This window comes from Rattus rattus, chromosome 3 (genome assembly GCF_011064425.1).
Source record: "Rattus rattus isolate New Zealand chromosome 3, Rrattus_CSIRO_v1, whole genome shotgun sequence".
Classification (NCBI taxonomy): domain Eukaryota; kingdom Metazoa; phylum Chordata; class Mammalia; order Rodentia; family Muridae; genus Rattus; species Rattus rattus.
This window is the reverse complement of record NC_046156.1, coordinates 49,655,041-49,673,565: the sequence shown is the minus strand read 5'-3', so window position 1 is coordinate 49,673,565 and position 18,525 is coordinate 49,655,041. Positions and strand designations below refer to the sequence as shown.

General features: G+C 40.4%; 1 protein-coding gene across 1 annotated transcript in view; it reads left to right on the top strand.

The window, feature by feature from the left end:
- Nucleotides 1-409: 409 nt before the first annotated feature.
- Nucleotides 410-18,525, top strand: part of Wdr47 (WD repeat domain 47) — a 59,957-nt gene continuing 41,841 nt past the window's right edge. Inside the window, 3 exon segments of the mRNA XM_032897463.1 lie at nt 410-702; nt 16,211-16,377; nt 18,409-18,492. Of these exon segments, the coding sequence (XP_032753354.1) occupies nt 16,220-16,377; nt 18,409-18,492 (242 nt within the window). The 5' untranslated portion in view covers nt 410-702; nt 16,211-16,219.

Sequence of the window (18,525 nt, the reverse complement as noted above, 5' to 3'; positions counted from 1 at the left end):
ACTGCTATGAATTGTAATTATCTGATATGTTACCCCCCGGAAGGTAACATTCTTGAGAATGGACCCATTCTTGAGAACCACTGTCATAATCCTTCCCTAACAGTCCAGAAACTGAGACAAGCATTCAAATACATGACTAGGGGGGCAATTCTCATTCAAACTACCACACCTGTCCACGCTATTTTGGGACATACATAGCGTCACCCGAAGATTCTGAGCCTATGTCCTCCTTACAGGAATCTCCTAAACCCTAAGAGCAGAGAGCTAAGGGCCAGGAGCTTCCAGGCGGCGCCAGTCTTAAATTCTGCCCCTCGTGTTAGGCCACGCCTCTATGCCCCGCCCTATCCTGGGCTGGCCCAGCAGACTCTTCTGCGCAGGCACCTGCCTAGCCGCCTCGCGAGGAGGGGTCCTGAGGCGGCCCCAGGGACGAGCAGTGATTGGCTGCAGCTGGCGGCTGGAGCTCCGTTCCAGCGGCGCTTGACAACCGCAGTCTGTGGAGCGGAGCGGTCGGAGGCGGGATAGGGGCGGACGCGAGAAGGACCGGCTGACGAGCTGATGGATTGACGTGCGGGCTGCTGAGGCCAGACCGCCGCCCTCGCGCTCGCGCCTTAGCCTGGAATTGGCTGCCTTGGGGCCCTGGCCGCCGGCCTCTCCGCCGCGTTTTCCTCCGCCGCTTCTGCCGGCTCCGCCCGGAGCCCTCAGGTGAGTGGATTCCTGGAGGCGGGGGCGGGCCGCGGTGCACCGTGGGTTGCCATGGTCACCCGTCGCCACCTGTCACTAGCCTGATGAGGCGCAGACCCCACGGCCCCTTGGGCGGCGTTCGCGGCCGAGAGGAGTGTCTTGGGTAGGCTTCGGTGGTGACTGCGAGAAGATGGGATGCAGGCGAGGCCCGGGTGTATCAGGGACAGGACCTGGAACTCACCAGACTGTCTATCCAGGCCGCCGCCGCTCCTGGACCACACCTTCTCCTCCTTGCCAGCCCGATTCGGGCCGCTGAGCGATGCTCCTCTCCGTCGTATGGAGTACCCATCTCGCCGCTGCTGAGGGGCGCGTGTAGGCTGACTGAGCTGCATCTGCCTCGCCCCTCTGCTGGACTGAGGCTAGACTGAGGGCTGCGCTCTGGTCCCTTTCCTAGCTCGCCTTGGCCGGCGAATGGGTAGGGAGTGGCGGGTTTGGGGGGGGGGTCGGGGTGTGGGGGATCCCTTCCAGACGCCAGTGGCTATTAGGAGCAGTCCTGTGGGGGTCTGGGAGAGTGGGGACAGGGTCATCGACTGAATTCCGAACGTGAGTTGTTCAGGAGGATGCCTGCGTAAGACAGGGTTATGGAACTCAGAGGGTTAAGTTCCTTAGCTGTATTGGGGAGAAAAAGATTAGGGCTCTAGCTCTGGGTCGACACCTTTGGCAAAGAGGTAGGAACCAAGAAGACAGGGTCAGTATTTAACCTGATGATTTTACCCCCTGCACATCCAGGCATGCAGCTAGTAACTATGAATGGTGTCTGATGTCTGAGGGGAGCTTTTTTTTTTTTTTTTTTTGGCAACTTGGTTCTCACTGCATAATGAAAGGAGAAGTCTTTGTTCCACCCAGATTCATCGGTTGAAATCCTGACACTTAGTTTCCCCCCTTTGTTGTAGAGTTCATAGAATGCTATAAAAAGTTAATGGCACAGGAATTAACACAGGTTTAAAAGGACTGTAAATCTTTTTCACAGAGAATACCATTTCTTTTCTTTTTTTTTTTTTTTTTTTTTTTTGGTCTCAAGGGTTGGCCTATGTTATGTTAGCATTTTACTAGAAAGGAGAAATGCCTTGCAGTTGATTTTTCTTTATGTGGCACATTCTGGAGGTCTTATTTAGGTGGAAGATGCATTAAGATTTGGGGAGAAGGTACATTGCTTCTAGCAGCAAAGTAACACCTAAATGGGAAAGACAAGTAAATAATCCATAACAGTATATGTAAGATAAACAACTAGAACATAAACTCCTTGAATTGGGGGTGCCATTATCAATTGTATGTGTGACATTTAACTTCCTTCCCATCTTGCCACTTTTCTAGTTTTTGTCCTTTATGCAAATCAGTAGTAGGAATGTATCATAAGAGAGCAAGAGTGCTAACCAATGTTTCCAGTTACATAATTGTGCACTTTTATTTTTGTTTGTAAAGTAGTTTGTTATTGAATGGACACCATATGACTTGTTTAGTATATGCAGAGTTTGAAAAACAATAAGAAATAAGAAAGATGTCAAAATAAGAAAAATGTCCAGTTTTCCTTGGTAGGTCAGTTCCCTGAAAATCAGATTGCCTGGTTGTAAGCTTCTCTTTGTTTGCTACTGTAATTACAGTCTTGGAAGAGATATTTATCCTGTCATTGACCTTGTTTTCTTATTCTGTAAAATAAGGATAATGCCTGGTGTTGTTTTAGTCTGGACTGTGATGTTGAATGAATCAATTCATTTGCAAGTGCTTTGGAAAATATTAAGGAATCTGTTGACTACCTTTTACCAGAGGGGAACACTGACAGGGATTATTATCATTTCCTGTGTAATCTTTTTAACATTTCTAGATTCAAGACCTTATTTATTACAGTGGCCTTAAAGGGTTTATGGGAATAATTGAGGTATATCCTCTTTCTCAGTAGAGAATTTGTTTGTTTGTTTAAATTGTGGTGATGTGGGGAAAGAGGGTTTTGTTTTTGTATGTGGGTTGTTTGTGATTCTTTCTTGCAAATAAGGCTTCTGCTAATAACCTGACCTGAGTTATATTTGGCACTAGATAATCTTCACTGCGGGTCACAGGTTCTTGACTAACGCAAACATAACTTTACCCCCTCTCACCTAAGTTTTTCAAATTGAGGTATTGACACCAACTCAGGTTGGGTCTGTAGTTCAGTGGCTAAGTACTGTCTAGCATCCACAAGACCCTGGGCTTGATCCTTGGAACAACGGAAATAAAGGATGAATAAGCTTCTGAATCTAAGAACGAGGTCTATAGGTGTGTAAATGACACATAAAGTAGTCCTTAATTTCACTTGAAGAATTGGAAATATTCATACAAATCAAAGATGACACAAAGAGAAGGCAGTATTAACATTAATTTCTAAGATAACATTTAGAGCTTTCAAAATAGACTTCCTGTTGGAATTGACCAAAGCTAAGTGAATTCTAAGCTGTGTTTAGTTTCTTTTGTCCTTAAATGCAATGTTTAAGAAGCTTTGTCTTAGGCATTCTTAGTTAATGAATGGAAAATCCCCACATAGCATAGGAAAAAAGGCAAATTTCATTTTTGCAATTCCAATTTTAAAAAGGTTCACAATTACTTAAATTCTTGTCTGCTTTTTTTTTTTTTTTTTTTTTTTTGAGCTGGGGACGAACCCAGGGCCCTTGCGGTTGCTAGGCAAGCAAGCGCTCACCGCTGAGCCAAATCCCCAACCCCAATTACTTAAATTCTAACTCCCACCCCACCCTTGTTTGTTTGTTTGTTTGTTTGTATGCCCCAGAACTCTCCATAGAACAGGCTGGCCTCGAATTTACTAAGATCCCCCTGCCTCTGCCTCCCAAAGAGTTTCGGGACTAAAGGTGTGTGCCACCACTGTCCAGGCTTATTCCCTCTTGTGTTAAGCCCTGTAAAAAGTTAGAGTATTGTAATAGGAATGGTGCAGAATTTTAGTTTACCTCAGTGGTTCTCAATCTGTGAGCTTCCACCTCTTTTGGGGCATGTTGAACTACCCTTTCACAGGGGTTGAATGTCAGATATCCTGCATATCAAATATTTACATTATGATTCATAACAATAGAAAAATTGCAGTTATGAAGTAGCAATGAAAATAATTTATGATTGGGGGTCACGACAACATGAGGAACTGTATTAAGGGAGATTGAGAACCACAGGTTTAGATAGACTGGTTCATTCTGGGATGTGAATGTGTTTTCTCTAGAGGCAGATTTCACACTTCTGAGCATGTGTGATCACCTATAAAACGATGATCACAGGCATGAGAATTATACAGATGATGTATGGAAGTATCCAGCCAGGACACAATGTAAATAAATGTTAGTATTTTTTCACTTTTCTCTTGTTGAATCAAAGGCTAAAATCTGGGGCAGGAGAGATGGCTCCTTGGCTAAGAACACTGGCGGCTCTTCTAGAGGACCTGGGTTCAAGTCCCAGCACTCATATGGTGACTTATCTGTGAATCTAATCCAGTAGATCTAACACTTTCTTCCTACTTCTGTGTGTGTGTGTGTGTGTGTGTCCGTGTGTGTGTGTGTGTGTGTGTGTCTGTGTATCTGTGTGTCTGTCTGTCTGTATCTTTGAGATATATGTATCTTAGGGAAGTGTGCATGTTAGTGCTGGTACCCAAGGAGGCCAGAGGTGTCAGATGCCCTGGAGCTGGAATTACAAGTGATTTTATGAGCTGTGAAGTTGGTGCTGGCAGCTGAGCTCAGTCCCTCTGTAAGAGCAGTACATGTTTTTAACTCATGAACCATCTCTTCAACTTCTGGTTTTAATATTTTTTTTCAAACATTACTTTGAAAACTTAGGGATAGAATTAGGCAAGTTTTGTTTACTAACTTAAAGAAAAAATTTGGGAGCAGGGCATGGTGACACATACCTGTAATCCCAGCCCTTGGGATGGAGTCAGGAGGATCATTAGTTCAAAACCAGATTCTGCTACACAGCAAGTTTGAAGCTGACCTGAGCAGTTGTCATGGTGGGCAGCCTATAAGCCAGCACTTCAGAGACTGAGGCATCAGGATTGTTTTGAGTTTGGAGGTACCATGGTCTACACAGTAAGTTCAAAGAAAGAAAAGAAAAAAAGAGGAGGTGGGGAGGGAAGGAGGGAAAATAGGCTCAATGATGAAATTTTAGGTGGTACAAAAAGATCACAAATTATGAAAGTCTTAGTTTAACTGTATATAGTTACTGACCAACTATACAGAAATACTGTGTTCTATTCTAGGTGCTTTAATTAAGATAGATACTCATGTGTATTCATAGGAATACCATCCAGATGGAAGGAGATGTGAAGACTGGTTTTGTAGTCCTTCATTAACAATATTCGTAAGATCCAAGAATAACTCCCAATATTTATATATTGAAAACACAGCAGTTAATCTTGTTTTGGGGATTCTGCTCTAGTTTTTAGCTCAGTAATAGAACAGAACTTTTGTGATCTAATTCTAAAAATTGTTATTTTTATACATTTTAGCTTAATTTTATTTAAACATTTCAAGGGTTTATTTTATTTTTATTCATGTGTGAATGTATGTGCTGCTGGTGGTGCTGGTGCTGGTGGTGGTGGTGGTGGTGGTGGTGGTGGTGGTGGTGGTGGTGGTGGTGGTGGTGGTGATGATGATGATGATGATGATGATGATATTCTCCTCCTTTGAAATGGAATCTTTCTGTTTTCCCAAGACTTCCCAGAACTCCTGAGGTGCCCCAGCCTCTCAAGTATGTGGAATTACATGTGCACACCACAGTCATCCTGAGTGAGGCAATCCAGACCCAGAAAGACAAGAATTGCATGTTTTTTTTTCCTCATGTATGGATGTTAGCTTTTAAGCTTTAGCTATATGTGTTTCGTTTACATACAGAGGTTAGGTAGCTATTAAGTGAGCAGGGCACTTTGAGGGAAAGAAGGGATATAATATTATAAAGGGATAAAGAGGAAGTGAGGACAGGAGGATTAATTGGGGTTGGGGAATGGGAGGACAGGGTAGAGGAGGCACTATAAGGAGGGACAACTAACTTTAACAGCTTCTTGCAAAGCTATCTGTAAACCTACTATAGTAGACGCTTCCTAAAGTGTAAACATATATAAAGGAGTTTAAGTAGCATTACCATATAGTGAGGGGAACAATAGCTCAACTATACATTGTATGCCACCACAAAACCTGTAGCACCCAGAATGATTACATCTTTTTGATTTGTTGGCCAGTGGGGACCCTTCCCCACCCCCACCTCCCCATTACAAGCTATTGCCAATGCAGTGTTACCCTTCACAACCTGACAGTAAGAGCCTATTGCTGATTACACCACATTTACAAGTCATAGAACCAGGAGAAACCTTGCTGGTCCTCAGCTGGAGGCGCCATCATTATTTGCTAGTGTTCATAGTGTTGATACTGCTGGAAGGTATTATAAGCAATGCCAGAGAAGAAAATTAATGATTAATCTCACACAGCTATGGATCTCTGAGCTATAACAATGTATGCTACAAGATAGTCCACTGTGAGATAGTGGCACAGATGTCATGAGAGTCACCTACAGTTTTGGGTGGATTTAAGGCCTGGTCTATAAGATGGAATCCGTACCTGGTAATGACTAGATAAGTCATGGGTTCTAGGGGAAAACCTGCTACTGTTATTCTGCCAAATGATCATAGCAATATTAAAATTATTCCTAATTACATATTGCTATATTCACAGATTGGTGCAAGTGTGAGAAGTTGTTTTGGGTTGTGAGAAAGTACAAATCACTCTGAAGTAATATTACTTCATTATATATACTAATTTGTTATTTTAGGGTTTATTTTTAGTTATATGTATGTGGGGGAATATGTGCACATGTGTGCAGGTGCCTGGCCATATTGGCACTCACTATATAGACTAGACTGACTTAGAATTAGTGCTTCCAAGTACTGGGATTACAGATGTATGTCACCATGCCTGGCTCTGTCTTACACACACACACTCTCTCTCTCTCTCTCTCTCTCTCTCTCTCTCTCTCTCTCTCTCTCTCTCTGTGTGTGTGTGTGTGTGTGTGTGTGTGTGTGTGTGTGTATGTGTGTATGGGCATGGGCGTGCATGTATGTCTATGAGACAAGATCTCAATATACATCCTTGATTGGCCTAGAATTCTATGTAGACTGGCCTCAAACTCACAGAGCTCTGCCTGCCTCTATCTCCAGATGCTAATATTTTTAAAGTGTGCACTACCGTAACGGACATAACTGCTTATGTTTTTTGACCTAGGCTCATGCTGTGTAGATCAGGTCAGCTTGCAATGTTATGTAGCCTTGAGCTTGCCATCCACCAGCTTCAACCTCTCTGTAGAAAGATTACTATATTGTGTAACACTGAACTTTAAGTAGAATTTTTTTTATTAATTTCATGTGTGTATGCCACATGTATGCAGGGGGCTGCAGAAGCAGAGAGGGAGTTGGATACTCTACAGCTTGAGTTACAAGTGGTTGCAAACCATTTGATATGGGGGCTAGGAATTGAACTTGGGTTTTTCTGGAAAAGCAACAAGCTTTCTTAACTAGCCCCACATTTAAATTTTTTGGATGTGTAATATTTGTACATGGTATAGAATTCAAAAGATTTAACAGGGTACATAATAAAAAGTCATGTAATCATTCTTATTATTTATCAAGGTCTTTGGGATACAACCATTATTACCAATTCCTTCTGTCTTTTTCTACAGATATTTTAGATATATGTACAAGATGACTTAATCTTACTTTATTCTATAGCTAAAGGGGCACCAGGCTTTAGACATAATTTGTTTTCTTTTGCTTATTTTGACATAGTATCTCACTATGTTTTGAGTTGACTCTAACTCATATTCTTGTCTTACTCCTCCAGCGTTTTATTCCACTGTTGTAATTTAGAAGTGTATACTATATTCCATTTTATCTTTAAAAGGTTTATATTCTCTCTCTCTCTCTCTCTCTCTCTCTCTCTCTCTCTGTGTGTGTGTGTGTGTGTGTGTGTGTGTGTGTGTGTGCGCGTGTGCGCATGTGCATGTGCATTTGTATGTGCATACCGTTGCATACACCTGGAGGTCAGAGCATAAGCTGTGGGAGTAGGCACTCTATTAACATGTGGATCCCAGGGAATAAACTTAAGTTTTCAGGTTTGGTGGCAAGTGCCTTTAGGTACCAAACCAATTCTCTGTGCCCCTTTTCATGTTTTCAGTAGCCTCCACTGGCCTTGAACTTGCTCTGTAGGCAAGGATGACTTGAACCTTTGATCTTCTGTCCCCTTCCTCCTGGGGGCTAGATTGTAGGTGCAGGACACCACAGCTGGTTTATGCAGTACAGGACTTCTTGCATTTAGTCAAGCACTTTATGTTAACTTCCTCTACAGTCTGTTTCCATGGGACAAAAATCACTCATAGTTCTGAAAAGTAAGTTAAAACAATCGATGATCAAAAGATGGTTATCAACATTAAGAAAGGACACATGTTTATAAACAGTTTATTAGCAGGCACAGTGGAGCTTCGTAGTTAGGAGGACAGTTTTGTTTGTAAATGACCTAAAGAAAATCTGTTTTCTTTTATTTAACTTTTGATCTTTATAAATTCAAAATTTCTGATTATCTCAGACTTCATAGTACCCAACAGAATATATGCATCCTGTTACTAAGGTATGAATTGAAATAAATCACAAAAATAAATCATAAATAAATAAGTAAATCATAAATAAATCATAGAAAGGGACTGTAAGCACTTTTTCACAATCATGAAGTTTTAGACTTTCTTATTTCCTCAGCCTTAACTTCTGAACCATTCTTAGTCTCCCATGTTTTCCTTCTTTCTAAATTCTGTATTTTAAGAAAGCAACATCATTGCAAAGAAACATTGAAGTCATCTCTATATTTGGTTAGAAAGCTAACACTGATTTTTTTTTTTGAGACTCTGTCTTGGTGTGTAGCCCACGTTTGCCCTGGACATACTAGATAGCTCAGGCTGACCTCACATTCTTAGTAGGCCTGCTTTGGCCTCTTGTAGTGTGTCACCACTTGTTGCTAGTGATATCTTTTCTTTTTCTATATATCATTTCTAATCTGTTGTTAACATTGACCTTTAATCTTTGAGTACTAAAACTAAGGTTTTTTTTGTTTGTTTGGTTTTGGTTTTTCAAGACAGGGTTTCTCTGTGTAGCCCTGACTGTGCTACATCTCACTCTGTAGACCAGGCTGGCCTCAAATTTACAGAGATTTTCTTGCCTCTGCCTCCTGACTACTGGTGTTAAATGTATGTGCCACCATACCCAGCTCTAAAACCAATTTCATATTTAAACTTTTTGCTTTATTTATATTTTTTGTTTATGTATTTTTTGCCTATATGTAATGCCCAAAAAGACTTTAAGATGGCATCAGATCTCTTGGGACTGGAGTTAGAGAAGGGTGTGAGCTGCCATGTGGGTGCTGTGAATTGAACCCCACATCTCCTGGAAGAGCAGCCAGTGGTTTTGTTTTTGGTTTGTTGTTGTTGTTTTTAATATTATTTTGTATATGAGTACACTGTCGCTGTCCTTAGACACACCAGAAGAGGGCATCAGATCCCATTACAGATGGTTGTGAGCCACCAGGAATTGAACACAGGACCTTTGGAAGGGTAGTCAGTGCTTTTAACCATTGAGCCATCTCTCCAGCCCCATTGTTGTTTTTAATAGGGTTTTTCTATGGGGCTTTGGCTGTCCTAGAACTCAATATGTAGCTCTGTCTGCCTACCACACCCAGCTGCAGCCAGTATTTTTGGTATTTATTTATTTATTTATTTATTTATTTATTTATTTATTTGCTTTTTCAAGATAGGATTGTTCTAGCTCTCTTGGAATTCATTCTGTAGAACTCAAAATGTAGATCTGTCTGCCTACCACACCCAGCTGCAGCCAATATTTTTGTTATTTATTTCTTTGTTTGTTTTTTCAAGATAGGATTTCTCTTGGGTTGGAGAGATGGCTCAGCGGTTAAGAGCACTGACTGCTCTTCCAGAGGTCCTGAGTTCAACTCCCAGCAACCACATGGTGGCTCACAACCATCTGTAATGGGATCGAATGCCCTCTTCTGGTGTGTCTGAACACAGCTACAGTGTACTCATATGAATAAAATAAATCTTTTAAAAAAAAGGATAGGATTTCTCTGGCTGTCTTGGAACTCATTCTATAGACAAGGCTAGCCTCAAACTCAAATATCTACCTGCCTCTACTTCCTGAGGACTGGGATCAAAAGGCATGTGCAAGCACTGCCAGGCTTGTGGTCAGTGTTCTAAATCACTGGGTCATCTCTCTAACCCCTATTCTCTTATGCTAAAAAAATTTATTTATGTCACCTAGTCTAGTTATTGAATATGAGTAAAATTTTACTTCTCAAAGGAAAATCCCCAAGAAACACAGAATTTCATGTTGCAACTTCAAAAGAGCTGTCATTTATTAATGGGAATTCAGACATTGACACCACCCCATTTCAGTGGTGGTGTTGCTTTGTGAGTTCTTTGCTAAGTAGGTGTTTCCAGCAACCATAGAATGGGAAGCAAGCCTACCTAAGATGCTTTGAGAATTGACTTTTACAAAATAGTAGGATCAAAGGGCCAGGACCCTATTAAAAACAGAAACCTTCAGAGAAGCTGGAAGCAAAAGTGACTAATCTAGCTTTAGAAGAAGCATTTTGTTGTTGTTGTTTTGTTTTTTTTTCAGTGACTCTTTTTGCATTCCAAGTTTATTTAACTAGCATTAATTAAACATACATGGTATCATTTCCCCTTGCACCAATCCTAGCGAGAACTGAAGCTAGCACCTTCAGTATGTAGAGCAATCACTTTATTATTGAGTTTTAATCTTTTTATCTTTTTCCTCTGTCTTGGTTAGGGTTTCATTGCTGTGAAGAGACAACATGACCAAGACAAGTTTTATAAAGGACAATATTTAATTGGGGCTGGTTTAGGGTTTCATAGATTTAGTCCATTATCCTCATGGTAGGAAGCATGACAGCCTCCAGGCAGACATGGTGCTGGAGAAGGAGCTGAAAGTTCTACATCTTGATCTAAAGGCAACAAGGGGGAGAGTATGTTCCACACTTGGCAGAGCTTTAGCATAGGAGATCTCAAAGCCTGCCCTAACAGTGACACACTTCTTCCAACAAGACTATACCTACTGCAACAAGGCCACACCTCCTAATAGTGCCAAGCATTCAAACACCTGAATCTATGGGGGCCATATCTATTCAAACCATACCTGTGTTTTAAAGGCAGGGATTTCACTATCTAACCCAGGGTGGCCTTGAATTTGAGATCTCCTGCCACAGCCTCCTGAGAGTAAGTATTATAGGTGTGTTCCACTATTCCTGACTTGCATATGTTTTAAAAGATAACCTTAGAGTTAAATGTAGTAGCATATTAGTCTGAGCTATTCAAGATGTTGAGTTGAGATTACCTTCATTTGAACTTGGTTGTGAGAAAGGTTTGTGTTCATCTGTCAGTTGGTTGTTAAGGCTAGACTGGGCCATATAGTAAATCTTTGTCTTGCCCCTCTTTCTTTTTGCCACCCCCCCCAAAAAAAAGACTCCAGAAAAAAACAAGCAAATAAATAACAAATGGGCATGGTGGGGTAGGCCAGTAAGCTCAGCTACTATGGATATGTCAGTAATGGATTAGAAAAGAGTAATTACACATCTTCCAAGTATGTATATATGTTTATATTATATCTTATAATAGTGAAATTTCTGAAGCAATTAAAATATCGTAATTTTCTACTGGAATTTTTATAGTATAAAATTACAAGTTGTGTTTTTGTTAATTAGTTCTTTTACTATTCTGAACTAATTCTAGAGTAATTAGAATACATTTTCTGTTACTTATTCAAAAGTCAGTGTAAAACAAATGCTTTTGAGAGTGTGTATCTTCTTCCTTTAGGCTTTATTGGCCAAAAATAATTGAAGTATTAAACTTGTAATTGTGCTGGTCACAGCACTATGTGGCTGTAGTCTCGAATGAATATGAAGAAACTGAGACTGGAGGATCAGGTGAGGCTAGACATTGAGACCAGCCTGGGCAACATAACACGCCCTTAAGCATAGTTATGAGATAAAGTGTGACAGTTGCCACAAATTCCATTCTAGAATTACTTACTTAATATTTAGACTAAATATTGACTATGAGACCTGTAAAGTGGGGGCTGGAGAGATGGCTCAGTGGTTAAGAGCACAGGCCGCTCTTCCAGAGGTCCTGAGTTCAATTCCCAGTAACCACACTGTAGCTCACAACCATAGGGGGATCTGATGTCCTCTTCAGGCAGGCAGATGCATATGCAGCAGAGCACTTATACATTAAATAAATAAAAATTTTAAAAAAAAGAGATCTGTGAAGTATTTATATTGAACAGTATTTATATATGAGAAAATTATAGTTTCAGTTCTTGCTAAATGTGTAGTTGGTATATGGTAATATCAGTGACATGCTCCCTAAGTTCTCATTATGAAAGTGGAATAATAATTTTTTGCAAGTGAATTTAGTTGAAGCCTTTTTTTAAAAAAAAATTATATGAAGATTTGGGGACTGTCAAAATTGCTAATCCATGTGTTTGGGTGAATCTCAGGGAGATAGTTCTGAAATATGGTCAGAATTTGGTGAGTAGAGCTCTCACTAACTTTATTTTATCCTTTTGTGGACAAACCGGAGGATGTAGCAAAGGGAGTGCGAGGAACTGATTTGTGTTCATCTGTCAGTTGAGGCAGGCATTATAGTACTGTGGAAATAGACATATTATTCTTTAAATGGTTTTACAATTACATTTGTATTTGTGTATTTGTACGCCTGTGCACACCTACCCCACTCAGGTCAGAGGACAACTTGCAGGAGTTGGTTCTCTGCTCTGACCATGTGGGTCCTGGGGCTCAGACGCAGGGCTTCAGGCTCAGCAGCAGGCATCTTGACCTACTGAATCATCTCACCTGTCCCAAGTATTTGACTCTTCTATCAATAAGTAAGAATTTGAGTTGAGGGGCTGGAGAGATGGTTCAGCAGTTAAGAACACTGGATACTATGTGGTTGTTTGCTGGGGCTACCCTCAGCTACCCATTTGCTCCTGTTCTGCTTCCCTCCCTCTACCCCAGCTCCAGCAGCCTGCTCTTTATTTATCAAACGTCACACTCTTATTCTCATACAAAAATGCTATTAGCATAAGTGGGGGACAGCTTACTCATTTTGAGCCAATCAGCAGCCTGATTACACCCCATTCATATCGCAGTGTTTCCTTTTGGCCAGATTGAGGGCAATGTGCTTCCTCATGGCAGCTTGCTTTTTAACGTGACAATCTCAGCGAATCCTCTTGGGCAGGTGAGGAAGCAATAAAGCAGGTCTTTTGCGCTGTAGAAATGACAACACCGTATATCCTGCTGGCACCTGACTCGGGCCCAGCAATAAACAATTGAAAATACAGGGACACATCTTCAAGCCAGTTGATATAGTGTGTATGGAGGTAGGTTATCCCAACAGGCTATTCTCCCAGAAGACCTGGGTTTGATTCCCAGCATCACAACCATCTGTGTAACTCTAGTCCAAGGAATCTCATGTTGTATTCTGGAGTCCTCAGGCACTGCATATGTGGTGTACAGACATACAAGCAAGGCAGAACACCCCTACACATAAATAAGTTAGCCTGGTATAGGGGTGCACGCCGTTAATTTCAGCACTTAGGAAGAAGAGGCAAGTGAATAGAGGCCAATCTGGTCCATATAGGGAGTTGTAGATTAGCAGGGTGGGGTGTGGGGGGGTGTAGTAAGAGCATATTTCTAAAAAAAAAATGTTTCTTAACTGAATAATTTTCTTAACAAACTCTGTTCCTTATCCATGCTAACTTCTTTGCATAAGAGACAATATGTTACTTGCTGATGAGAATATTCTAGTTGACTGTACATTTGTATTCCTTTTTATGAAGAAATAAATTGACAAAGCAGATTGAAAGGAACAAAACTGGTTATCTACAAACTGTGCTTATGTTTCTGTGAGCTTGGTTAGAAAGACCAGTGAGAAAGTTAATCATCAGGTAACATTTCCTTACAACCAGTCCATTGGCATGGTAATCTTTGCATTGGTCTGAAGAATTTTTTACATATATTTATTTATTTTTTGTGTGTGTGAGTCTTTGTATGTCATGGAGTGTACAAGTTAGAGGACAGCTTGCCAGGAGTCTGTTTTCTGCTTGCACTATGTGGGTCCTGGACCTTGAACACAGGCTGGATAGCAAGTGTCTTTAGTGCTGGCCATATTGTCAGTCCTCCTATGAGTTTGTTTTTCTTTTTTTTTTTTTTTTTTTTTTTTTAGAGCTGGGGACCGAACCCCGGGCCTTGGGCTTCCTAGGCAAGCGCTCTCCCCCTGAGCTAAATCCCCAACCCGGGTTTTTTTTTCTTTAAAAGAAGGATTTTGTTTTTATCGTTCCACATATCCCACATCATCCTTATAATCTGGCTGGGTAGCTGCAGTCTTCCTCTCACATGCTGCAGGGTTACTTTTCAGACACAGATGCCATTCCTGCTGTCTTTGTTCTTAACTGTTCTGCCTTGTCAAATGAAGCTATGGGATTTGAAACAAGTTCAATATCATTTCCTTCAAGGATTAACTCACCCATTGGGGCTTGAGAAACGGAACTAGCAGCATCTGAACTCATCCAAACCCTGAGGATGTATTTTTCACCCAAGAAATTTCAGATTTCAACCAGAGACTAATTCTCACACCTCAACTAAAAACAGGTTTTTCCAGTAACTAACACAGTTTCAGGGTTCACCATGTGACCAAATATCCTACAACAGGACTTCATTTTCACAGTAAGTGCAGCAAAGAGAGAACAACCTTCATCTCTGTTCTTGTGACCTGTCGGTGGCCTGAGTGTTTCCTATGACTATTAACATTTGAAAAATACAATTACATATGACTTGACAAAATGAGAGCACTGTTCTAATAATTTTTTTAGTCCTCCTAGCTATAAATATTTTTGCTTTCATAGCATCTATATTTAGTTGTATCATTACAGATATATAGGTAAGCGTTAGGAGGAATTTTATTTAACTTTTTTCTATCGAAAACTATTTTTTTGTGCAATATTCTGGTCATGGTTTCTCCTCTACCAACTCCTCCCAAGTCCTCCCCACCTCCCCATCCATACAATTCCATACCTTCTTTCTCTTTTGAGAAAACAAAGAGGCAAAAAACAAAAACAAAAACCTATAAAAAAACAGTGAAAGAAAAAGTACAAAAACAGATACACAAACAAAATCCATAAAAACACAAAATTGGAAACCATAATACACAAACAAAAGACCAGAAGATTTTTTAAAAAGTGCCCAAACAAAGCAATATGAGACCAAAACAAAACAAAACAAAAGAGCACAAACATACTGAGTTTGTTTTGCGTTGGCACCTACTGCTGGGCATGGGACCTGCCCTTAAGTGTGTTTTATATACCCAGTGAGACTCTGTTGGACAAAACATTTTTCCTTTGCCAGTGGTTGTGATAGCTTTTTGGTTAGCGATGGGAACTCTTGGACCTGTACAGGCCCTATGCATACTGCCTGTGCATTCATATGCACGTCAGTACTGTTCTATTATGGCTGGAAAGCACTGTTGTGTCTTTGGTGTCTTCATCCCCTCTGGCTCTTCTGCGTCCTTTTCTACATAGTTCACTGAGTCCTGAGGGGAGGGGAAGGTTGATGAAGTCATCATCTATGACTGAGTGTTCTAAACTCTCTCACTCTTTGCACCTTGTCCAGCTGTGGGTTTCTGTATTAGTTCCTATCTACTGCAAGAGGAAGCTTCTCTGATGGCTGAGTGGGATACTGATCTACAGGTACAACAGAAGGTTGTTAGGAGTTATTTTGTTGCTATGTTCCTTTGGCAGAACAATAGTATTTTATTCCAATTCAATCTCAATAGAAGGAATTTTAAAGTGTTGAAAAATAATTGATATTACCACTATGACACTGATATTATCTACTTCTGGATTTCAGTTGAGCCTTATTTAACTCCAAAATGATTCACAGATGACCAACTTTTGATCTATAACAGGCTACATGTTTTCTAGGATAGATATGAATTCAGCCTAGAACAAAATTGTAAACTTACTTAGAATTATGATTTTTTTTTTTTTTGGTAACTCCAGTGGGGAAGGGGAAGTGTTCTTCAGATGGATGTTATAGGTGACAGCATTGTGGCACAGTGTCTGAGTGTTAGACCTGCCTGATACTGTCACTTGCTAGATTATTCTGAGGCACTTCAGACCTCAAAACTTAATGTCATTACTCCAGTGTGTATTTCTCACAGATTAGTACTTTAAAAAACATGAGCATATTAAAGAACGACTCAGTTTTGATAGTTAATTTCTCTGAGAAACAATGTACTAAACATTCCCAAGCAACATTCTCATTTCCAGGCAATTAAAGTTCCACATAAAGCAATAGGATTAAGTTTGTCATTGTTACTGTTTATTTAGGCTAGCAATATGACTGCTGAAGAAACCGTGAATGTAAAAGAAGTTGAGATCATTAAGCTGATTTTGGACTTCTTGAATTCAAAGAAGCTTCACATTAGTATGCTGGCGCTTGAGAAGGAAAGCGGAGTCATAAATGGTCTATTTTCAGATGATATGCTTTTCCTGAGGTATGTTAACATCATTACTATGAGGCTTACAAGTAGCTCTTCCAAAGAAGAGTATTAGTAGGGTAATATGCATAATATCTCACGAAGTACTATAAGTATAATTTTTTTCATATGGAATATTTGCAATATTTACAATAATGCACAGTAATATATAATGTTTTTAGTGGTAACATGCGAGGTCTTCAGAGTCACAGCCTTAATGTGCTATCAATTTAAAAAGTACAGAAGAAATCTAAAATATACACAAGGAGCATATAGAAATGAATTCCATAGAATAAAGCATTTATTGTAAAATATATTCATTATTAAAAATAAAGAGAATTCACCACTACCTAGAAACAATTGTGATTGTTGTATTTATATATTTAACATATATATAATTTTTTAAAAAATTTTTATGTATGTGTATTTTGTGTACCATGTGCATGACTGGTACCTATGAAAGCCAGAAGAGGATTTCAGATTCCCTGGAACTGGAGTTAGAGATGATTGTGAGCTACCATGTGGGTGCTAGGGGTTGAATCCAGGTTCTTTGGAAGAGCAGCTAGTGCTTTTAGCCACTGAACCATCTCTCCAACTCCTTTTGTGTATATTTTTAAAAATAGCAAAATGTTTCCAGACATTGTAGTATATGCTTTTAATCTCAGCATTTGAGCCATAGAGGCAGGCAGAATTCTAGGCCAGCCAGAACAACATATATACTGTCCAAAAAAAAAAAAAGTAATTTTGTTTCACAGGAATTCTCTGTGGTTACAAATATATATCTTAAAACTTTTCAATTTAGTCTTTTAATGGTGCCCCCATTTTTAAATCATTGTTTCTAATTTTCTTTTTTTCTTTTTTTTTCCCCGGAGCTGGGGACCAAACCCCGGGCCTTGCGCTTGCTAGGCAAGCGCTCTACCACTGAACTAAATCCCCAACCCCTGTTTCTAGTTTTCTTAAACACTCTGCTGAGCAGCCTTTATTCATGAGACTTTTTGTATCTTGAATTATTTTCCTAGGGCACAATTTTTAGAAGGGATTTGCAAGGCAAGGGGGATTGCCAGATTTTCCATAGTGGAAACTGAATATATCCCAGGCTGACTTTGATAGAAAAGAAAACACCAGTCTCTCACAAAGAAATTTATTCTATTTTAATGATTCCACACATCCTTGAGATGGAGTATGTATTCTTCCCCCCCTCCCCTCCCCTCCCTCCCCCCCCCCCCCCCCCCCCCCCCTCCCCCCCCCCCCCCCCCCCCCCCTCCCCCTCCCCCCCCCCCTCCCCCTCCCCCCTCCCCCCCTCCCCTCCCCCCTCCCCTCCCCCCCTCTCCCCCCCCTTCCCTTCCCTTTCCTTTCCTTCCCTTTCCTTTCCTTCCTTCCCTTTTTCCTTTTCCTTTCTCCTTTCCTTTCCTCCTTCCTTTCCTCTCACTCCTCTCCCCCACCCCCTCTTTTTGTTTTGGAGACAGGGTTTCTCTGTGTAGAGTTGGCTGTCCAGTAATTCACTCTGTAGAACAGGCTGGCCTTGAACTCAGAGATTCACCTGCCTCTGCCTCTGAGTACTGTGATTAAAGGTGTGTGCTACCATGCCTGGCTTGCCCTTCTCTTTCAAGTGCTGATACCTCTAGAATTTAGTACTGGTCCTTGAATACTTTCTAGGAGTCTGGTGGTTTGTGATGAAATTTTACTGGTTGTGTGGTGAAATGGAAAGAATTATTAAGCTAATGTATTCATTTAAGATCTAACCTTTGAAATTGTGTCCTTCCTCCATTTTAAAGATTAAAACATCTCTCTATAAAACTCCTATGACATATATTGTGATTGGTTATTATTCTTTAAATAAAATATTGGAAATCTTATGTTGGTCTTTCTGCCCATCCATATTCATACATTCAAAGTTGAAAAAATGTTATCGTAAAAGAGTTCTACTAATGTTGGAAGAGTCAGAGGCTAATCTCATTATTTGCTTTTAATGTCTATCTTGTCCTGTCTTCTGTCATCTATTAGAGTATCCTGAATTGATGAGCATTCTGGGGTTTTTTCTTTATTTAGGCAGCTTATTCTGGATGGTCAATGGGATGAAGTTCTTCAGTTCATTCAGCCTCTAGAATGTATGGAAAAATTTGACAAAAAAAGGTAGGATTTTATTTGAAAGTTTTAGTTGTCTTG